The sequence below is a fragment of the Bison bison genome, unplaced genomic scaffold (assembly GCF_000754665.1).
Source record: "Bison bison bison isolate TAMUID 2011002044 unplaced genomic scaffold, Bison_UMD1.0 scf7180017864196, whole genome shotgun sequence".
NCBI classification, from domain to species: Eukaryota; Metazoa; Chordata; class Mammalia; order Artiodactyla; family Bovidae; genus Bison; species Bison bison.
The window spans coordinates 2,788,145-2,810,039 of NW_011494768.1; the positions used below are offsets into that span (position 1 = coordinate 2,788,145).

At 42.5% G+C, this 21,895-nt stretch overlaps 1 protein-coding gene across 2 annotated transcripts in view; it reads left to right on the plus strand.

The window, feature by feature from the left end:
- The window catches only part of TASP1 (taspase, threonine aspartase, 1), a 265,061-nt gene that overhangs the window by 202,156 nt on the left and 41,010 nt on the right, over positions 1 to 21,895 (plus strand). For both annotated transcript variants that reach the window (XM_010844151.1, XM_010844152.1), the window contains one exon: positions 13,989 to 14,099. In XM_010844151.1, the coding sequence (XP_010842453.1) occupies positions 13,989 to 14,099 (111 nt within the window). The remainder of the gene's footprint in view (positions 1 to 13,988; positions 14,100 to 21,895) is intronic.

The following is a 21,895-nucleotide window of genomic DNA, read 5'->3' on the forward strand; positions in this document are numbered from 1 at the left end:
GCAGTGCAGCCCCCGCCTCCCTGCCCAGCCCCCGCTTGCTTGTGGCGGGTGCAGTGTCTGTGCTGCTTCACCTCTGGGGGAGTTACCACTGGGCACGGAATCTGTGGGTTTTAATTATTTATTTATTTTCCCTCCCAGTCATGTTGCCCTCTGAGGTTCCAAGGCGCACCACAGACTTGCCAGTGAGAGTGTTTCCTGGGGTTTGGAAACCTCGCTTTTTTAAGACTCCCTTCCCAAGATGGATCTCCGTCCCTACCTCTTTTGCCTCTCTTTTTATCTTTTATATTTTTTCCTACCTCCTTTCAAATGGGCTGCTTTTTTGGGTGCTTTTCTGCTTTTTTGACTATATGGACTTTTGTTGGCAAAGTGATGTCTCTGCTTTTGAATACACTGTCTAGGTTTGTCATAGCTTTTCTTCCAAGGAGCAAGCATTTTTTAATTTTTCGGCTGCAGTCACCATCCACAGTGATGTCTCCTGCTGGCATTCAAAAGTTGTTTTGTGGAATTTACTCAGCGTTCAAATGTTCTTTTGATGAATTTGTGGGGGAGAAAGTGGTCTCCCCGTCCTATTCCTCTGCCATCTTCAGCAAATTCCCCAAAGGCCTCACTTTCTAATGCTGTTACATTAGGCATTAAATTTTCAACACTCAGATCATGTTGGATGTTGATTTTGCCTTCATGGCAAATAGATGGGGAAAAAGTAGAAACGACAGATTTTATTTTCTTGGGCTCCAAAATCACTGTGGATGGTGACTGCAGCCAAAAAATTAAAAAATGCTTGCTCCTTGGAAGAAAAGCTATGACAAACCTAGACAGTGTATTCAAAAGCAGAGACATCACTTTGCCAACAAAAGTCTGTATAGTCAAAGCTGTGGTTTTCCCAGTAGTCATGTATGGATGTGAGAGTTGAATCATGAAGGCTGAGCACTGAAGAATTGATGCTTTTGAACTGTGGTGCTGGAAAAGGCTCTTGAGAGTCCCTAGGACTGCAAGGAGATCCAATCAGTCCACCCTAAAGGAAATCAGTCCTGAATATTCACTGGAAGGACTGATGCTGAAGTTCCAATACTTTGGCCTCCTGATGAAGAGCCGACTCATTGGAAAAGACCCTGATGCAGGGAAAGATTGAGGGAAAGAGGAGAAGGGGGCAACAGAGGGTGAGATGGTTTGATGGCATCACTGACTCAATGGACATGAATTTGAGCAAAGGCTGGGAGATAGTGAAGGACAGGGAAGCTTGGCGTACTGAAGTCCATGGGGTTGCAAAGAGTCAGACAGGACTTAGCGACTGAACAGCAACCACCACCACAGGCCCCAAACAGTGCTTGATACAAGGTTGATTCTTAAATATCTTAAAGTGAATGTTTATAAAATATGAAGCAACTGCTGAATGGATGTTGTACTTTTCAAATTCGTGGGTTCTAGTCTAGCATTAGCAGGGAAGTATGAATCTGTGACACCCATCCTACCCTCACGGAGGATGTTTCCCTAGTCTGGACCCTGTCTTGAGCCTATGTCATCATAAGTTTCAGACTTGTTACACTCCTGGAGATAGAAGTTCTGGCAGTTGTCATGGGGAAGGTGAAGGTGGTGTTGTCCCCAAACCCCAGTAGCTTGGAGGGATCCTGCAGAGTCTGAGGGCAGAAGACCTTTGTCTTACCTGTTAAAGTTAACATGGAAAGTTCCAGGACCAGGGCTAGAAAACTGGCCCCTGGCTTTCCCTCCAGTGAGTCTTCAGTTCTCTACAGGCTGCTCTCACCTTCTTCTCTGTTGTTGCTGTTCTATCACTCAGTCATGTCTGACTCTTTGTGACCCCATGGACTACAGCATGACAGGCTTCCCTGTCCTTCACCTTCTCCTGGAGCTTGCTCAAACTCACGTCCATTTAGTCAGTGATGCCATCCAACCGTCTCGTCCTTAGTTGCTGCCTTCTCCTCCTGATTTCAATCTTTCCCAGCATTAGAATCTTTTCCAATGAGTCAGCTCTTTGCATCAGGTGGCCACAGTATTGGAGCTTCAACTTCAGCATCAGTCTTTCCAATGAATATTCAGGGTTGATTTCCTTTTATTTTGACTGGTTTGATCTCCTTGCAGTCCAGGGGACTCTCAAAAGTCTTCTCCAATACCACAGTTCAGAAGCACCAGTTCTTCAGTGCTCAGCCTTCTTTATGATCCAACTCTCACGTCCATACATGACTACTGGGAAAACCATAGCTTTGACTATACAGACCTTTGTCAGCAAAGTGATGTGTTTGCTTTTTAATACACTGCCTAAGTTTGTCAGAGATTTTCTTCCAGTGAGCAAGCATCTTTCATTTCATGTCTGTAGTCACTGTCTATAGTGATTTTGGGACCTAAGAAAATAAAGTCTTTAAGTGTTTCCATTGTTTCCCCATCTATATGCCATGAAGTGATGGGATCAGATGCCATGATCTTAGTATTTTAAATGGTGAGTTTTAAGCCAGGTTTTTCACTCTCTTCTTTCACCTTCATCAAGGGGCTCTTTAGTTCCTCTTCACTTTATGCCATAAAGGTGGTGTCATCTGTGTATCTGAGGTTATTGATATTTTTCCTGGCAGTCTTGATTCCAGCTTATGATTCATCCAGTCCAGTATTTGGCACAATGTACTCTGAGCATAAGTTAAATAAACAGGGTGAAAATGTACAGCCTTGGCACATTCCTTTCCCATTTTGAATTAGTCTGTTGTTCCATGTTCAGTTCTAACTGTTGCTTGTTGACTTGCACACAGCTTTCTCAGGAGGTAGATAAGGTGGTCTGGTATTCCCATCTCTTTTAAGAATTTTCCACAGTTTGTTGTGATCCACACGATCAAACATTTTAGCATAGTCAATGAAGCAGAAGTAGATTTTTTTTGGAATTCCCTTGGTTTTTCTATGAGCCAATGGATGTTGGCAATTTGATCTCTCATTCCTCTGCCATTTCTAAATCCAGTTTGAACATCTAGAAGTTCTTGATTCATGTATTGTTGATGGCTAGCTGGGAGGATTTTTAGCATGAACTCACTAGCATGTGAAATGAGTACAATTGTGTGGTAGTTTGAACATTCTTTGTCATTGCCCTTCTTTGGGATTGGAGTGACAACAGCTGACCTTTACCAGTCCTGTGGCCATTACTGAGTTTTCCAAATTTGCTGGCATATTGAGTGCAGCACTTTCATAGCATCATCTTTTAGTGTTTGAAATAGCTCAGCTGGAACTCCATCACCTCCACTAGCTTTGTTCATAGTGATGCTTCTTAAGGCCCACTTGACTTCACCCTCCAGGATGTCTGGCTCTAGGTGAGTGGTCAAACCATTGTAGTTATCCAGGTCATTAAGATCTTTTTTGTATAGTTCTTCTGTGTGTTCTTGCCACCTCTTCTTAATATCTTCTTTTTCTGTGCTTTTTTTGTGCCCATCCTTGCATGAAGTGTTCTTTGTTAGGGATTCCCATTCTCATCCTGTTGTCATTGCTTTAGGGTGAGTTTGTGGAATCATGGATCCCTCCACATGCAGGTAGCAGTTGGGCTGGTATAGTCAGAAGCCCTCTGTCAATTTTTTAAAAAAGTCTCCTGTCATTTCTAGAATAGTATCAGGTACATACATTTAATGTTTGGTTAAGGCAAGAAAGAGGCTTTAATGGAAACCTTAATTTGGTTTCTTGCTCTTAATGTTTGTGGCAGAATCAGTAAATTTATCCAAAGATTGAATGTCTCTTTGATACATTTTTGTTCTGATTATAATTTAGAGTTTTCTGTTGTAAAATAAATTGACTTCTCCTGTATTTCAAATTTTTTTTAGATCAAGGATTTCAAAAGAGTCATTTGCCCCACTCAGATCAGCTCTCCCAACTCAGCTCAACTCAGCCTGACTCATTGTGACTCTCTTCTCTAAGGAGTTCAGCTGCAGTCTTTAAAACTATGCTTATCACCAGAAAGCCACACCTCGGGATGCCGCTGTGGAGCAGTGGTGGTGGTGGGGTTCTGAGGAGCAGAGGTATCCTTGGGTGCACGTGAGAAGATCTGGACCAGTCATGTGGTGCCTTGCTCGCCTCGTCCCCCTCAGTGCTTCCGGGGGTCATTTTCCTTCCTGTGCCTCAGCGTCTGCCTTTCCTTCCTTCAGTGTCTCACCTGCCTAACAACAGTAATGATCCTTCCATTGGGATTTTTGTGGGAGCAGGAAAGGAGAGAAGGCAGTTAATATCTGTCTCATAGGATGATGGCGGCAATCTGGAAGACATCTCAAAGGTAGAAGAATAGAGTGGCTCTTCATTAACGGAGCTGTCCTCTCTGAACTTAGTGACCAGTCCCCTCATTATGTTATGTGGTCTTCATGTCATTCAGCTATACTTCACATCTGTGAGAGTTATGTTGACTAACTTAAATGCATCTTTAGAGGAGAAGTCCTTGGTCATTCAGGAAGTATGAACTATTAGCCTGTTTTTGGGTCTAAAGAGTATTTATAATCTCTCTTGTTCTTTTAAGTTAGAGGTGTGTGTTTTCAGTAGGGATCATTCCTTATTTCCAAGTCCATTTTCTTGTTCAGTGGACCGCCAAACAAATCATCATCATCATTCTTCCCTCTCTCTCTCACCTTCTCACTCACCCCCGCCACCCTGCACCCTTATCAATATATCTCTTTTTCTTGATATATGTGTAATTCCTGGAAAAGAAAATGCCATTCAAGTGGTTTGTCATCTAGACTTTAAAAAGAAAAAAGCAGTGCACAGAATTGTATTGAAAAGACAGGATTTCTTTGTGAAATGCGACAGGAGAGTAGAACAGTAAGAGCTGCCTTCTGGCTTTAGAATAGATTCTTGATCAGTTCTCACATGTTGGAGAGGAAGTGTTGTATCAAGTTTTGCAAAAGGAGGTCTAATGCTTTGGCTTATTGGCCTCAGATAATGTCTGGTTGCTGCTGGTGGGGAGACACGAATCTTTAAAACTGAAAATACTCCTACCTGTTAGAACTGATAAAGACATTAGATTTAGTAGTCTACTCTCTCTGTTTTTCCGATGAGGGAAGAAAGCAGGGTTCAGAGTGATAAAATGGCTTGTCCAAGTTCAAGTAGACAGCACCGGGCTCCTGGTTGTGTAGCCCGGTCTTCTATCCATGTGTGTTTTGTGGATGTCTGTGGATTTGTCTGTCCATCGATGACTGCACTCCTTTAGGCTTACCCCCTAACCAACCCAGGCCTGTTAGATTTCCTGACTTCCGAGGTCTGATTGGTGGTGTCTGAGAATGGGAAACCTGACAAGGAGGGGGGGTCTCTCTGGTGGCCAGGGTTGTGTCAGGCACACTGCTCTGGAGCTCTCCGTAGATGGCCACTGTGTCTGCGTGGGAGAAGCTGTTTCTAGCTGTCCCTGACACCCCTCACATCCCTATACTTCTAGGAGTTTGTTTGTTCTTTCTCTTGGATTTTATGAGCCAGTGAATCCACCTTTTTACTTAAAATCATTCTAATTGGGATTCTGGCACTAGCAGTGAAAAGAATATGGATTTACATTCCCATTAACTTCTCTGCCTTCATATTTACAGGGATTTTCTCCTTAAGTTTCTTCAAATTTTTCATCCTTAAAGATATGGCACAAATACAATTAGCAGGTGTCTCATTTGTGTACAGTCTGGGTTTACAATCTTAATGATTATACAGATTATACACATTTGATCAGAGTGAATGTGTTTCTTAGCATCTGTAATTATAATTTCATAAGATAGTAGTTATAGATTTGGGTGTTTGAGAATCAATTTGAGATATTTTAGTAGTGTAAATGAATCTTAATTTTTATTATTTCTTTGTTTCTTTTAATCTTCTTTACTTTATGCAGCTACTTGCATATGGAACTTTGAATTGTCCTAGTTAATTTTTGCCTCCCAATTCCCTATTTGATTATAGAAAGCATATCACAGAGCCCAACATTCACTTGAAGTGAATTTTTCTTACTGGGAAGAATAAGAATGTTGTTACCTTTTATACAACAGTGTTTAATATTTTAACTTGGAAACTTGATACCCTGTCACCACCACCATCCAGTCACTGAATGTCAGTTGAGCACTAGTTGCAGCTGTTGTAGAAGGTTAATCAGGAAGGTATAGAAATAGATCTTGTTCAATGTGGTAATCTTTGAGGATGAGCAAAATGTTGAAGTCTGTTCTTACCATTAAGATTTCTACCGCCAAATGTTTAAGTAGCACCTCTGAGGTTACAAAGTTCATATATGTAAATTCAACCCTCACCATAATTCAGAAAGGTGTTTTATAATATCCATGATTTATAGTTGAGAAACTGAAGCATATAAATTAAAAAAAAATCTCTTGCTTAAGACCACACAGTTACTACCTTGAGAGTCAAAACAGGGTCTTCTGTCTGAGTCAGTATTGGTTTGCTTTTTTTAAAAAACACCACAGTGATTATATGAAATCTGAGTACTTCCATAAAAATTTTAGAATCTTCAAATATAGCACTTTAATCATTATTTCATTAAATCATTGAATGAATGGACATTGAGGGTGAGGAGCCCTGATTTGAGCTTGCATGGTACCCAGGGGACCCAGTACCCTTTCCGAGCACCCATGGCCCACGGCAGTGCTGTGGGCAGGCATGTGTGTATGTGTGGCAGGGAGCTAGGGATAGGGGAAGGCGGTGAATAAGTTCATGAACTTTGTTAGTCACTAAGAGGGCCTCAAAGGTGAGTCAGATACTCTCACCCTAAAGCGGTGAGAAATACTCACCTTCTATATAAACGGCATTGGAGCTAAAGAATAAACTTCAGGGACTTCCATGGTGGTCTCATGGTAGGGACTCCGTACTTCCACTTTGATCCCTGGTCAGGGAACTAAAATTCCAACATGCCACATGACCTGGCCAAGAAGTAAACAAAATTTAAAAAGAAAAAAATAAAGAAAAAATAATAGATTTCAGTTCATGGGGATAAGGAGCTGGGAAGCACAGTTCACAACAATGAGCCCAGGGGGAAATCTTAAGGAAATGGAATACAGGAAGTCCAACTTGGCTGGAGTGATGTGTGAAAATAAATAGGGATGTAAGATTGGGAAGAGAGAGGAAGGCAGGTCTGGGCTAAGGAGTTTAGACATTATTCCATGAGCACTTGGGAGTCATTGAACATTTCTGAATGGTTTACTGGTGTAATCACAGCTGGGGTGCATATTTCTTATTAGAGTAAACTTTGATGTCTGTTTTCCACACCAACGTCTATTCTATGAACAACCCTATTAGTTCTGCCTGCAGAATGTACCCCGGACCCACCCTCTGCTGACTGTCTCCATTGCCACCAGGCTCACCCAAGCCACTGGAAACTCATAACCAAGCCTTTCAGTGGTTTCCTGCTTCCACACTGCCCTTCTGATCTATTCTGCACAGCAGAGTAACCTTATACAAGTGTAAATGATGACTACCACTGACCTGGTTAAAGCCCTTTGTCATCTTTGACCACACTTTGAGTAAAATCCAAACTTCTTGCTGGGCTCACAAGCTCCTTGTAACCTTATGTGAGGTGGTCTTGCCTTTCTGCCCTCCCTTCCTCTCCATCATCTAGTTTGGCCACTCCAGCCTCCTTTTATTTCCTGAACATCCATGCTCCTCCCTACCTCAGGGTATCTGCATTTGCTGGTTCATCCTCCTGGAATGTTCCTTCGACAGATCTTCACGTGGTTGGTGCCTTATCAAAGATGCCTTCTCTGACACTTGATTTAAAGTGTTAGCCCCAGTCACACCTGTCAACATTTGCCTGGATACATTTTATTCACAGCACTTCCTACCAACTGGGTGGGTTCCTTGTTGATGTATGAGTTTATTACTTGTCTCCCAGGCTGGATGTGGGCAGGAGCCTCATTTGTTCACTGCGGTATCCCCAGTGCCCGATGAGTCCTGGCACATTGTACACATTCATTTATTAATGAAGTGGTGTGTGACTGGAGCAGGAAGGACAAGGAGAGTGAACAAGGGTCCTGTTGGTGGGAAGGACATACCAGGAGCAGGTGCAACCACAAGGAACTCACAGGACTTGATGTGGTTTGAAGAGTTGAGTCCTTAGAGAGGGAAGAGGTAGGTTTTATGCTTAGGTAAGCGATGGACCTTCCCTGGTGGCTAAGTGGTAAAGAATCTGCCTGCAATGAGGAGATGCAGAAGACACAGGTTCCATTCCTGTGTCGGGTAGATCCCTTGGAGGAAGACATGGAAACCCACTGCAGTATTCTTGCCTGGGAAACCCCATGGACAGAGGAGGCTGGCAGGCTATGGCCCATGGGGTCACAAACATTCGGACATGACTGAGTGACTCAGCGCACAGACGAGTTATGGGGACCCGAGAAGAAGTTCCTGGTTATGACGGGAAAGGAACAGCTGTAGAGGTGCCAAGAGGCTTCATGCAGGTGTGGTGGGATGTAATCTTATCCCAAGTTTCCTGTTCCCTGAGAGGCTCTGCTGCAAAGCAGGCATGATCGTGGGCTCAGAGAAACATGGGAGGAAGCCTTCCTCCCCAGCTCCGGCATGGCTGTAACACATCATGGAACCACTCTGAACCTCAGGTTCTTCATCTGTAAAATGATCATAAAAAGCCTTCTCATGCTGGTTCTGGAAATAAAACTACAGAGCATGACAGTATGGATCTAGGGCCTTAGGATAGCTTCTGGGTGGCTGCGAATTCCCTGTCTCCCTTCCCTCTTCTCTGAGGGGCTGAGGAGAAAAAAACTGCACTCTGGTTCCGCAGTTTAAATATATGTTGCTTTTCATTGCAAAGCTGTGTGTGTGTGTGCACACGCGTGCATGCACACGTGCGTGGGCACACACACATGAATTAAAAAGACAAGCAGTGCCCCTAGGCTTATCCTGAAAATAGGTAGTTCCTTGTCCCGACCCTCTATACCCCACTGAGCTTCTGTCCCCGGAAGCTCCTATTTTTAACTCTCTTAACTATTTTTTTTCTAAAACTTACATCTATAATTCAACATAACATGCCTATACTACTATTTCTTGATTTTTCAATCTTAAATACTATTTGGATATCAAATTTAGATGTTATCGTCTTCACATCAGGGAAGGCAAGGATTTAGTCCCTTTATATTTCCAACTTCCAACCTACACTCACCCACATAGGCTTTTTCTCTTCTTAATGTATTATATTCTTGTATTTTAGTTCATCCATGTGTAAAGCTTATATTTTTTACTCTAGCCATTGACATCTGAGCTACATAGTGTGCTGTGATTCTAATTTCATTTTCTGTAGAAATTTGTATTTTGTCTGCAGTTAATATCTACCTCACTTTTTCTTTTTTAAACCACTCTTTTATTCTCTCTTCCCTCAAAATGTGAGACATTTCCTCTCAATAATTTAAAACTCAGCATGTATCTTATAAGTTTAAATTTTTTCCCATTTGGAAATACCATTCCAGCTTTCTCTGGCTCTCTGTCGTTTTGGTTCATTGGATCTCCAAGCCTGTTTGTAGCTGTGCGTCACCCAGGAATACTTTTGTCTTCTCTTGTCTTAAAGCCCCTGTTCCCAGATCTTCATTTTTTTCTCATTGTTTCCCTTATTCCTTAATTTTGCAAAAGTACAATTGTCCTACAACTTTCTGAGAAAGAGTGCATGGGAGGTGAATTCTTTGAGACTTTGTCCAGCTTCAATCTTCTTTCATGCTTGATTGACATTTTGGCCAAGGATAAAATTCTAGGTTGGAAATAATTTTCTCTCTGCATTTTGAAAATGTTACCTCCTAATCACCTAGATCCCAGAGTTGCTGTAGAGAAATCCAATGCCATTAAAGTCCACTTGCCTTTCCAGTGGTCATTTTTTCCCATTTGGAAATTTTTTAGACCTTTATTTTCTCAGTATTTTGATATTTCATAGTGATACATCTTCATGGCGCTTTTTTTTCCCTCCATGAATTATGCTGGGAGGTTTATGAGCCTTTTCAGTCTGAACACTCATCCTTCAATTCTTGGAACTGTTTTTTATTTCTTTTGAAATTTGTTCCCTTTCATTTTTTAAAATTCGTTCTCTTTGAAACTCCTTTAATCAACTATTGGATCTTCTGGCCTGTTCAGATTAAAAATGTCTTTTTCTCTCTCATGTCTTACCTCTGTCTTTCTTTTCTTGTGTTTCTGGGGGTTGCAACTTACAGGATCTTAGTTCTTCAACTAGGGGTCGAACCTGGGCCCTCCAAGTTAAAGTGCCAAGTCCTAACTACTGGATTGCCAGGGAATCTTTCCCCTTTCCCCACCTTTAAATTTGTTTTTTCTTCTGCTCAAAGTATTTGCCTAAGTTTTCCCTCTGTTACCTTTTTGCTTTTTTGCTCTCTGTGTTTCCCAGAGGCCTAATGGAAACAGCTAGTGATTCTAGGTTGTCTGTGAGGAGAAAAGGAAAGATATACCGAACAGCAAGAAGAGATAAGAAAGCCTTCCTCAGAGATCAGTGCAAAGAAATAGAGGAAAACAACAGAATGGGAAAGACTAGATAGAGATCTCTTCAAGAAAATTAGATACCAAGGGAATATTTCATGCAAAGATAGGCTCAATAAAGGACAGGAATGGTATGGACCTAACAGAAGGAGAAGATATTAAGATGAGGTGGCAAGAATACACAGAAGAACTGTACAAAAAAGATCTTCATGACCCAGATAATCACGATGGTGTGATCACTCACCTAGAGCCAGACATCCTGGAGTGTGAAGTCAAGTGGGCCTTAGGAAGCATCACTATGAACAAAGCTAGTAGAGGTGATGGAATTCCAGTTGAGCTCTTTCAAATCATAAAAGACGATGCTGTGAAAGTGCTGCAGTCAATATGCCAGCAGAGAATTCAGCAGTGGCCACAGGACTGGAAAAGGTCAATTTTCACTCAATCCCAAAGAAAGGCAATGCCAAAGAATGCTCAAACTACTGCACAGTTGCACTCATCTCACACACTAGTAAAGTAATGCTCAAAATTTTCCAAGCCAGGCTTCAATAGTATGTGAACTTCCAGATGTTCAAGCTGGTTTTAGAAAAGGCAGAGGAACCAGAGATCAAATTGCCAACATCCGCTGGATCATCAAAAAAGTAAGAGAGTTCCAGAAAAAACATCTATTTCTGCTTTATTGACTATGCCAAAGCCTTTGTGTGGAACACAACAAACTGGAAAATTCTTCAAGAGATGAGAATACCAGACCACCTGACCTGCCTCTTGAGAAATCTGTATGCAGGTTGGGAAGCAACAGTTAGAACTGGACATGGAAAAACAGACTGGTTCCAAATAGGAAAAGGAGTACCTCAAGGCTGTAAATTGTCACCCTGCTTATTTAACGTGTATGCAGAGTACATCATGAGAAATGCTGGGCTGGATGAAGCACAAGCTGGAATCAAGATTGCCAGGAGAAATATCAATAACCTCAGATATGCAGATGACACCACCCTTATGGCAGAAAGCAAAGAAGGACTAAAGAGCCTCTTGATGAAAGTGAAAGAGGAGAGTGAAAAAGCTAACTTAAAGCTCAGCATTCAAAAAACTAAGATCATGGCATCCAGTCCCATCACTTCATGGCAATAGTTGGGGAAACAGTGGAAACAATGGCAGACTTTATTTTTGGGGGCTCCGAAATTACTGCAGGTGGTGACTGCAGCCATGAAATAAAAAGACGCTTACTCCTTGGAAGAAAAGCTATCACCAACCTAGACAGCATTTAAAAAGCAGAGACATTACTTTGCCAACAAAGGTCTGTCTAGTCAAGTCTATGGTTTTTCCAGTAGTCGTGTATGGATATGAGAGTTGGACTATAAAAAAGGCTGAGTGCTGAAGAATTGATGCTTTTGAACTGTGGTGTTGGAGAAGACTCTTGAGAGCCCCTTGGACTGCAAGGAGATCCAACCAGTCCACCCTAAAGGAAATCAGTCCTCAATATTCATTGAAAGGACTGAGGTTGAAGCTAAAACTCCAATACTTTGGCCAGCTGATGGGAAGAGCTGACTCATTGGAAAAGACCCTGATGCTTGGAAAGATTGAAGGCGAGAAGAGAAGGGGATGATAGAGGATGATATGGTTGGATGGCATCACCGACTCAATGGACAGGAGTTTGAGAAAGCTCCAGGAGTTGGTGATGGACTGGGAGGCCTGGTGTGCGGCGGTCCACGGGGTTTCAAAGAGTCAGACACGACTGAGCGACTGAACTGAACTGAGCTGAGCTGTGCTCTTTAAGTATCAAGAATCTGAGCTGAAAGCCCTTTGTATGTGAGTCACACTTGTTATCTTTAAGCCATCCCCATAAAGCAAGGACGAGTGATGTTTTTAGGTTCTCTCAAGTAGGTTCTTAGTCTTGAATTGGTTTGAATTGAGACTGGAAATACTCTTGAGACTGAAAAGGAGTGATCCAGTCTCTTGCTTGGAGGGTATCAGCGTTCTCGCATCCGTGGAGCTTGTTGGTGAAGGGAGCTGGTTGTTTCACATAAGGCCTCCCCTTCAGCCCCTAACTTCAGAGTGGAGCCTCCCTCCTGCCCTGGGCTGAGCCCAGTGACCCGAACCTCCGGTCCCTCTGGTTCAGTCTCTCTAGAGAGTAAATATCCTGCTTCCTCTAGGCCTGGGGAGGGGTAACTTCCTCTCTAGATAGGAATCTGGGACTTGAGATCAAGTGTCAGCAAATTTTCTGTAAAGGGCCAGAGAGTAGAGTTTAGACTTTGTGGGCAACACTTTGGTCTCTACCACAGATTCTTCTCTTCCTCTTCCTTCTTCTCTGTCTCTTAAAAAAGCAAAGCAATCAAATCAAAAAACCCTTTAAATATAAAATAAACATTCTTTGCTTACAGACAGTACAAAAATAGGCTGTAAATTAGACAGGTCATAGTTTACCCACCCTGGTCTAGAAGATCCTTTTGGACACTCTCAACCAACTACCTTTATTTCAGCCGCACCCTGTATTCCTGCCTCCAGAACTTGAAGCCTCCAATTTCTGTTCCTTTTTTGATTTTATGACAAAACTGGGGTGGCTTCTTATAGGTGTCTGCCAACTCCAAACAGCCTTTTTTCCTGCTTCCTCCCCACCTCCACCCCTTGGAAGCTTTCCCAGGTCCGCTAGGTGAGCAACTCCTTGTCTGTCTTCTTTCTCTTTTCTAAAGGTCTGTTTTTCTGTTTTTTTCCCTCGTCTCTTTCTCTGTCCTTATTGGGCCATGGCTCTTTTTTTCTTTCCCCTTCCCTTTCCCCCAGTTTACTGGGATTTGAGAAAGGAGTGGAGATAAATGCATGTATTTAATCTACTAAGTTTAACCAGAAGCTCCCCCCAAATCCAATTTGGCTGGGTTTTATTTTTATGACTTTCTTTGATAGCACTTGGGTTAATTTTGCATTTGTTCCCCACGTGCTCACTTGCTGTGCCAGATGTTCGAAGAAGATGTCCTTGGGGAGGAAAAAGGAGGGGCTTTAAAACGCAGTGTTGCTGAAATGCTCACAATGGTTCAGTGTGTGAGATCTCCGAAGCACGGCCGTTTCTAACCACCAGACTCTCATAATAGAAATACAGTTTCACCCTTATTTGTGTAAACCATCAGGAGCATTTTTAAAAGTTTGTTATAAACTTTGTGGCTTTTTGTTGAAAATTGAATTTAAGGTTGTAAATGGAAGCTTTTGGTGGCATGCCCCTGACAGCAGGGAGAGCCTGGTAAGTGATCCCGAAGAGCTGATCAAAGGGAGCTGCTGAACATTTTTTGCTGTATTTGTGTGTTGGGCCTTTAATCTGGCAGTGTTTCCAATTCCATTCTGAATACGGTCATGCACGCTCCACCCCTGCTCATGTCTCCTTGGCAGCATCTGGCACTGTCTCTGTCTGTTAGGGCTCAAGCCTGCCTTCGTGATCCAGCCTGGACAAGATATGAACAACAGCGAGTATCAGAAAATAGGCATCTTTCAAAATCTTACTCATCCCACACATTTGTTCCCATAATCAAATGAAAATTGGGAGTGAAAAGAGTAAAATGAACTGAAAATGACCACCGGTCGTTTGTGCCTAGGCTCACCTTTCCTGGCCAGCGAAGACGGCGTGCTCGGAGGGGTGATTGTCCTCCGGTCCTGCTGGTGTTCTGCAGAGCCTAACTCTTCCCAAAATAAGCAGACACTTCTGGGTAAGTTAAACTTGCACATCATGTGGGTGTCTTTCTCTTTCCTTTTTTTCTGAGACACAGACAGATTTATATCCTTACGTTGATCATTTTAACCTGTGGGTGGGCCTGGATGTTCTATTGGTAGGTATACATATCTCTATTCCACTGACCTCTCTGCCTAGGTTAACGTCTACAAGGTAAATATTCATTTCAGGGTATATGATTATAGCATGTTTTCCAAATGGACTGAGAACCTAACACCTTTACTAAAGCCCAACATTAAGAATATTGGACCATGTATTTATCCCCTGCCTTATTTGACAGAGCATTTGAGATGACCCATAGCAGTAAACACAGTAACACAGAGAGAAGCTTCTTCCTCTTCTGCTCCCCAAAAGGAATCAGAATCATGTGAAGACCTACTGGCCTAGAAGTTCACCCTGGCTTCATGGCTTATTAGCTGTGATGCCTTCACGCATCAGTCTCACTGTTCTGTGCCACCTCCTCCTCCACATTGGAAGGATGTCCGCCCTGCCTGCTCATAATGCTGTGGTGAGGAAGGGTCCCATGAATATTTTGCAGATTTGCAGATGTCCACCCAGATGTGTGGCTTTGTCTCTGACAAAGTGCACCAGTAGGGATGGAGCCCACCCAGCCCACCCTGCATTTGACAAGGCACAGACTTGTGGGGGAGCCTCTACCCATAGAGGTGCCTTTTCCTAAGTCATTTATCCAGAGCGAGGGGCATTTAAAAAATCCGCGTGAATGTGCCACATAAGCTAGCAGGGGGCCCTATATGTTATTTTTCTTTAATTGACTTTTTAATTGAATTGTATGTTCATTCAGAAAAGTACACAAATCATTATAACTGCAACTGCTTGGAAAATATTACAAACTGAACCCACCCATGTGACCAGCATGTAGATAAAAAGTAGAACTTTAATCCAGGAGCTCCCATATAACCCTTCCCATTCAAAGTTAATAACCATTCAAACTTCTAACACCTTGATTAGTTCTATTTGGTTTTGTATTTTGTATAAATAGGATCATAGAATATGTTTCCTTGGTGTCTGATGTCTTCAGTGAATGTTACGCCTGTTAACTTCATCTGTGTTGTGACGGTAGCTAGTTCACTCTCATCGCTATATAGTAGTCCATTATGTACGGTAATACTACTCAGTGGTCATCCGTTCTTCTGTAAGTTTTTTATATTTTTTTAATAAGCACTACAAGTCATTCTCACGGCTGTGGTAGTTCAGCTGTTTGTATAAAATTACTTTTATCAAGCATGGTTGACACCTGATCTGTATTGTATGATTGTTGTGAATTGCTGTAGTACAAGTCCCTTCCTATTTTGAAGTTTTATGAGTCTATAAAATAGAAAAATTAGCATTTCTTATGAGGATAAAAATTATTTTTTCTTTAGAAGCCTGAAGAACTTCCATAAAAATCTTTCCTCTCATTTGCCAAAGGTGGGGGGTGGGGAAACACCACAGTTTTATAGAAAATGATTCTTTTGCCACCTGATCACCAACTTCATAATTTTTATTGCTATATTTATTTTCTTCCTGTTTCCACCCACTATACTTAGTACCTAGGTTGTTCCTAGCACCCCCCGCCAAAAAAATTTAAACCGAGGCAAATAGTTACTTGCTTCTTTGGTATCCTAATCATTGTTTAAACCTTTGAGTATCTTCCACAGTTAGGTAGCAGGGAGTTTGTCTTTAAAATATGCAGAGAGGGACTTCCCTGGTGGTCCAGTGGCTAAGACTCTGAGCTCACAATGCAGGGGGTCCGGGTTCCAGCCCTGGTTGGGGAACTAGATCCCACATGGTGCAACTAAGAGTTGGCATGGCCCAACTAAAGATCCCACATGCTGCGCCTAAAGATCCCACATGCTGAAACAAAGATCAGAGATCCAAAGTGCCACAGCTAAGACCTGGCGCAACCAAATAAACACATAAATAAAAGTAAATATTAAAAAACGATCTTTAAAAAAATCAAATAAAATATGCAGAGGATGTTCCTGAGCCTTCCATAAAAACTCAGAAAAAGTCTTTAGTCCTGGGAGGCAGGGTAGGGGACAGTTATTGAAACTGTTTCATAGCCTGCTGCTAGAATGGAGTTTCTGTTTTTCACTGAGCCTGGGCTTTCACCCATTCAAGTCAATCCTGGAAATTGTAAGAGTTTTGTTTGTTTTTTTTCGCTTGTCCTTTCGTTATTGGAGTTAAAGGTATATTTAAAGATAAGTCATAGAATTTTGGCTCATGTTAGTTTTTATCACTGAAGTAGTCATTCATACACTGGTTCCTACTCTCCATGTCAAGGAGAAGAATAAAATGTGAAGTGTTGCTTTATGGAATAAGTGAAGTCTTGCCATTTGTTTGTGAAGTTTAAAACCTGGTGAACATAGGCTCCTATCAGCTTCTGCCAGTGATGTGGGTTTTTACATATTTTGCTTTAAGAAACTTACACGTGTTGAGTATGTGGTGAGAAAGTAAATGTGTACAGAAGGATAGAAAGAAGATGTGAAGGTCACCTTCGCTACCAGTTCCTGGTTGTTCTCGTGGGATTCACCTTCATTCTGTAGAATGTGCTCCTGTTCTGTTTCTCCATTAATCAGTAATGTGTGACTCTCTTAGGGGAAAAAATTAAGGGCAGAGCTCGTACCACTACCTGTCACCTTTCCTCATGACTTTTGTGAGAACTCTAATCTGAAGCTGTATATTTAATTTTATTGCAACTTTAATGCACTACTTCCTGACTCATCAGCTTTTATCATCTCTTCCAACCATCCCTCACCCCTTGGACTATGTAAGCTTCTTTCCTCTTCCTCCATGATTCCCAACCCTCACCTCAACCTCTAGCAACCACACCATTGTTGTCATAGTAACATTGCATTCTGTTCTACAGCCATCTTGCTTTCTGCACTCTGATTAGAGTTTGATTCCAAACAGTGACAATTAATAACCAGCATTGGTAGTCTCATGATTATGTAAGTATTATTCACTGCAGATCTCAGGAGTAGAAGATTAGACCCATCAGAAAGGAAGTATCTGCCATAAGCCCCTGCCTGTAAAAGGAGAATGTTTCAAACATCAAGCTCAAGTGGGTTCTTCAATGCTTTACCACGTTAATTGCTCCAGATCAGGCCACAACGTAATTTGCTTCATGTTTGGCCCATGACTTCTCATTTATCACTGTATAAAATTCTCATGAAAATATAACTTCACCAACTCATAGCTCCTTAATGTTTGGTAATATCAAGTAACCAGGAAGGCTGAGAAGTCTTTGTTTCCTATACATCCAAACAAAACAAAACAATTCCCCAAATTAAAAAAAAAAAAAAACACTTAACTGCTGTATGTATCACTTTTTTATATAATTAAATACAATATACATATACTTTTTTGTATAGTATATATACAATATATTTTTTGTATAATATATATACTTTTTAGTATATTTGTATACTAATTTATATAATTTTTTGAATATAGTATAATCAAAATAATCTCAAACTTCAGCTTTTTCCATATTGACTCTCTTTTCTGAAAATCATTAATAGCTTTTCCATTATACCACAAATGCAGTTTCAGTCAAACCCCATTGCCACTTGATGGAGTTTCCAGGAAGCCATTACCCAGCTACCCCTCTTGACAAATACATCAATTACAAGAGCCCCAGGTGCTGCTTCAAGGGTGGGATGGCTCAAGAACAGGCCCTTTCAAGGTTTGGCCTTTGTTACTGATTCAGGAATACAGTTGGAGAATCCCAGCTATAGAATAACTTTCAAAGTCCTCTTTCATGACTTTGTTATGTGTGCTTTGTCCACAAATTGTTTGAGAGAGAGGGAGTTTAATTCCCTCCCCAGTGACTCTCTCCAGTGCATAAGAATATGTCAGAATGACAGTCTGTGACTTCCAAGGCAAGGTCAGAAAAGGCGTTGTTTACTCACTCCAGGAAAGACCAGCTACCACGTCACAAGGACACTCAAGCAGCACCACGGAAAGGTCCCTGTAGCAAAAAACTGTGACCACCTTCCAACCGCCAGCAAGACACTGGGGCTTCCTGCCAACAGCCTTGGCCCCAGGGCAGCCTGCAGTTGACAGGATCTGGGCAGGTTTCTGGACTGAAATCTCATGTTGTTGTTGTTGTCCCGTTGCTCAGTCGTGTCCAACACTTTGTGACTCCATGGATCACAGCAAGCCAGTCTTCCCTGTCCTTCACCGTCTCCTGGAGTTTGCTCAAACTCATGTCCATTGCGTCAGTGATGATATCCAGCCATCACATCTTCTGTTGTCCCCTATTCTCCTCTTGCCCTCAATCTTTCCCAGCATCAGGGTCTTTTCATGAAAGATGCTGAAAAAGAACCACCCAGCACAGACACTCCTGAACTCCTAGTCTGCAGAAACTTAGAAAATAAAATGTTTGTCGTTTTAAACCACTACATTTTGGGGTAATTTATGCAGTGATAGATAATAAATCAACCTTTGAAACGCTCTCCCTGCCAAATGGTCCTCTGGTTTGTCTAAAGAACTACAGGGATGAATCAGGTGTTCTGTTGCATCCTTAGGCGGCTCAGGCCTCAGGACTTCCAGTTGCATCAGTGGATCCCACTTCTCTGTTTGGATAAAGGTGATCAGTGCCCCCTTACTTTGCATGCCCAAATCCCTCTTTCCCAGACTGTTTCTTAAGCCTCCGCAACCTCTAGGCTCCCCACCTCTATCCATCTCCCACCTCCATCCTGCCTCCAGACCTCTGTCCCTCTATGACACAGGGAACCTTACCATGGCTCAGAAACACAGAAGCTGACTGTGCTGAAGCAGAGAGGGCAAAAATGAGAACTTGACTGAATTGTGTCTTAGAGAGCCACACCAGCTCCAGCATTAGAGAGATGGTGGTCAAAAATGAACCACAGAAGTATATGTGACTGGTGTACTGCTTGTTTAAGCTTAACGTTGAAATAAGTTTCTGTGTTATATAATAACTTTCTATGTATCCTAAGATAAAGCGAAACCTGTGTCTCTTACTGTTACTCCCATGCTCCTACTTTTAATTCTTCAGTGAGGACACACACACACTCATACCCACTCCGTCCTCTTTCCCTAGAAGATAGATGGGAAATGGAAAGTAACTTGACAGGGGAAGCCCAGCCTGATCTGGTGCTGGAGCAGCTTTCAGTGTCACCTCCTACTCGCACTCCTTCTCCTCTGCTCGTCTCCACTGACCTGAGTTCTGGGAACTCCATATTGCTCTGTCTTCTTCCAAGGGTCGTATCTTTCTGCCATTAATTTTCACATGCTGTTATTACCTGTGCTAGGAAACTCCTTCTTTAAGACCCAGCCCAGAGAGGAACCGCCTGGAATCCTTTGGAAGCCCTCTCCCCAGGTGATTTGTCCCTTCTCTGTATACTTTTTGCAGTGTGTAATCTCCAACCTTTGTAGCAGTCACTGTGACATTCTAGACACGTACTGGAATGCCTGCCGTTCCCACTAGGCCAGCATTTCTTAATCTTTTTTTCTAAATTCAGTTGAGTGGAATTGAGCACAGGTCTTTGAGCCCCAGTTGTTCATGTGGAGGGTACAGGGCTTGGAAATAGCTTAAAGAAGGATCCATTGCATCTGAGACGCCTTCCAGGGCCCAAGAGTGGGCTCTTGTCTAACTCCTGAAATGAATCGTCTGAGGAGACATGCGCTGACAAAGCAAGAGACTTGACTGGGAAAGGGCGCCCGGGTGGAGAGCAGCAGGGTAAGGGAACCCAGAAGAACTGCTTTTGCCATGTGGCTTGCAGTCTCAGGTTTTATGACAATTGAGTTAGTTTCCAGGTTGTCTTTGGCCAGTCGCTCTGACTCAGGGTTCTTCCTGGTGGCAGGTGCATCGCTCAGCTAAGATAGATTCCAGCAAGGAGGGTTCTGGGAGATTGGCAGGACAAATGGACTGGGTCTCCTCTCTCCTCCTCACCTTTCCTGAATTCTTCTGGTTGGTGGTCGCTTGTTAGTTTCATGTTCCTTACCAGTAAGATAAATCCTGCTTGTGGCGACTATCTTGCCTGGCCAGGATAGGAAGTTTAGGTCCGTGTTTCCCCTAACATGAGCATCACACCACCAGACTGTGAGTCATTTGAGGGCAAGTTCAGTTCAGTTCAGTTCAGTTGCTCAGTCATGTCCGACTCTTTGCGACCCCATGAACTGCAGCATGCCAGGCCTCCCTGTCCATCACCAACTCCTGGAGTTCACCCACACTCATGTCCATCGAGTCAGTGATGCCATCCAGCCATCTCATCCTCTGTCGTCCCCTTCTCCTCCTGCCCCCAATCCCTCCCAGCATCAGGGTCTTTTCCAATGAGTCAACTCTTCGCATGAGGTGGCCAAAGTATTGGGATTTCAGCTTTAGCATCATTCCTTCCAAAGAACACCCAGGGCTGATCTCCTTCAGAATGGACTGGTTGGATCTCCTTGCAGTCAAAGGGACTCTCAAGAGTCTTCTCCAACATCACAGTTCAAAAGCATCGATTCTTCAGTGCTCAGCTGTCTTCACAGTCCAACTCTCACATCCATACATGATCACTGGAAAAAACATAGCCTTGACTAGATGGACCTTTGTTGGAAGAGTAATGTCTCTGCTTCTTAATATGCTATCCAGGTTGGTTATAACTTTCCTTCCAAGGAGTAAGCGTCTTTTAATTTCATGGCTGCAGTCACCATCTGCAGGGACTTGGAGCCCAAAAAAATAAAGTCTGACACTGTTTCCACTGTTTCCCCATCTATTTGCTGTGAAGTGATGGGACCAGATGCCATGATTTTCATTTTCTGAATGTTGAGCTTTAAGCCAACTTTTTCACTCTCCTCTTTCACTTTCATCAAGAGGCTTTTTAGTTCCTCTTCACTTTCTTCCAATAAGGGTGGTGTCATCTGCATATCTGAGGTTATTGATATTTCTCCCAGCAATCTTGATTCCAGCTTGTGCTTCTTCCAGCCCAGGCTTTCTCATGATGTACTCTGTATATACGTTAAATAAGCAGGGTGACAATATACAGCCAATATACAGTACTCCTTTTCCTTTTTGGAACCAATCTCGACCAATCCAAGTCAAGTTCTAACTGTTGCTTCCTGACCTGCATATAGGTTTCTCAAGAGGCAGGTCAGGTGGTCTGCTATTCCCATGTCTTTCAGAATTTTCCACAGTTTATTGTGATCCACACAGTCAAAGGCTTTGGAATAGTCAATAAAGCAGAAATAGATGTTTTTATGGAACTCTCTTCCTTTTTCCATGATCCAGCACATGTTGGCAATTTGATCTCTGGTTCCTCTGCCTTTTCTAAAACCAACTTGAACATCTGGAAGTTTCACAGTTCATGTATTGCTGAAGCCTGGCTTAGAGAATTTTGAGCATTACTTTACTGGTGTGTGAGATGAGTGCAATTATGCGGTAGTTTGAGCATTCTTTGGCATTGCCTTTCTTTGGGATTGGAACGAAAACTGACCTTTTCCAGTCCTGTGGCCACTGCTGAGTTTTCCAAATTTGCTGGCATATTGAGTGCAGCACTTTCACAGCATCATCTTTCAGGATTTGAAATAGCTCAACTGGAATTCCATCACCTCCACTAGCTTTGTTCATAGTGATGCTTTCTAAGGCCCACTGGACTTCACATTTCAGGATGTCTGGCTCTAGGTGGGTGATTACACCATTGTGATTATCTGGGTCATGAAGATCTTTTTTGTACAGTTCTTCTGTGTATTCTTGCCACCACTTCTTAATATCTTCTGCTTCTGTCAGGTCCATACCATTTCTGTCCTTTATCGAGCCCATCTTTG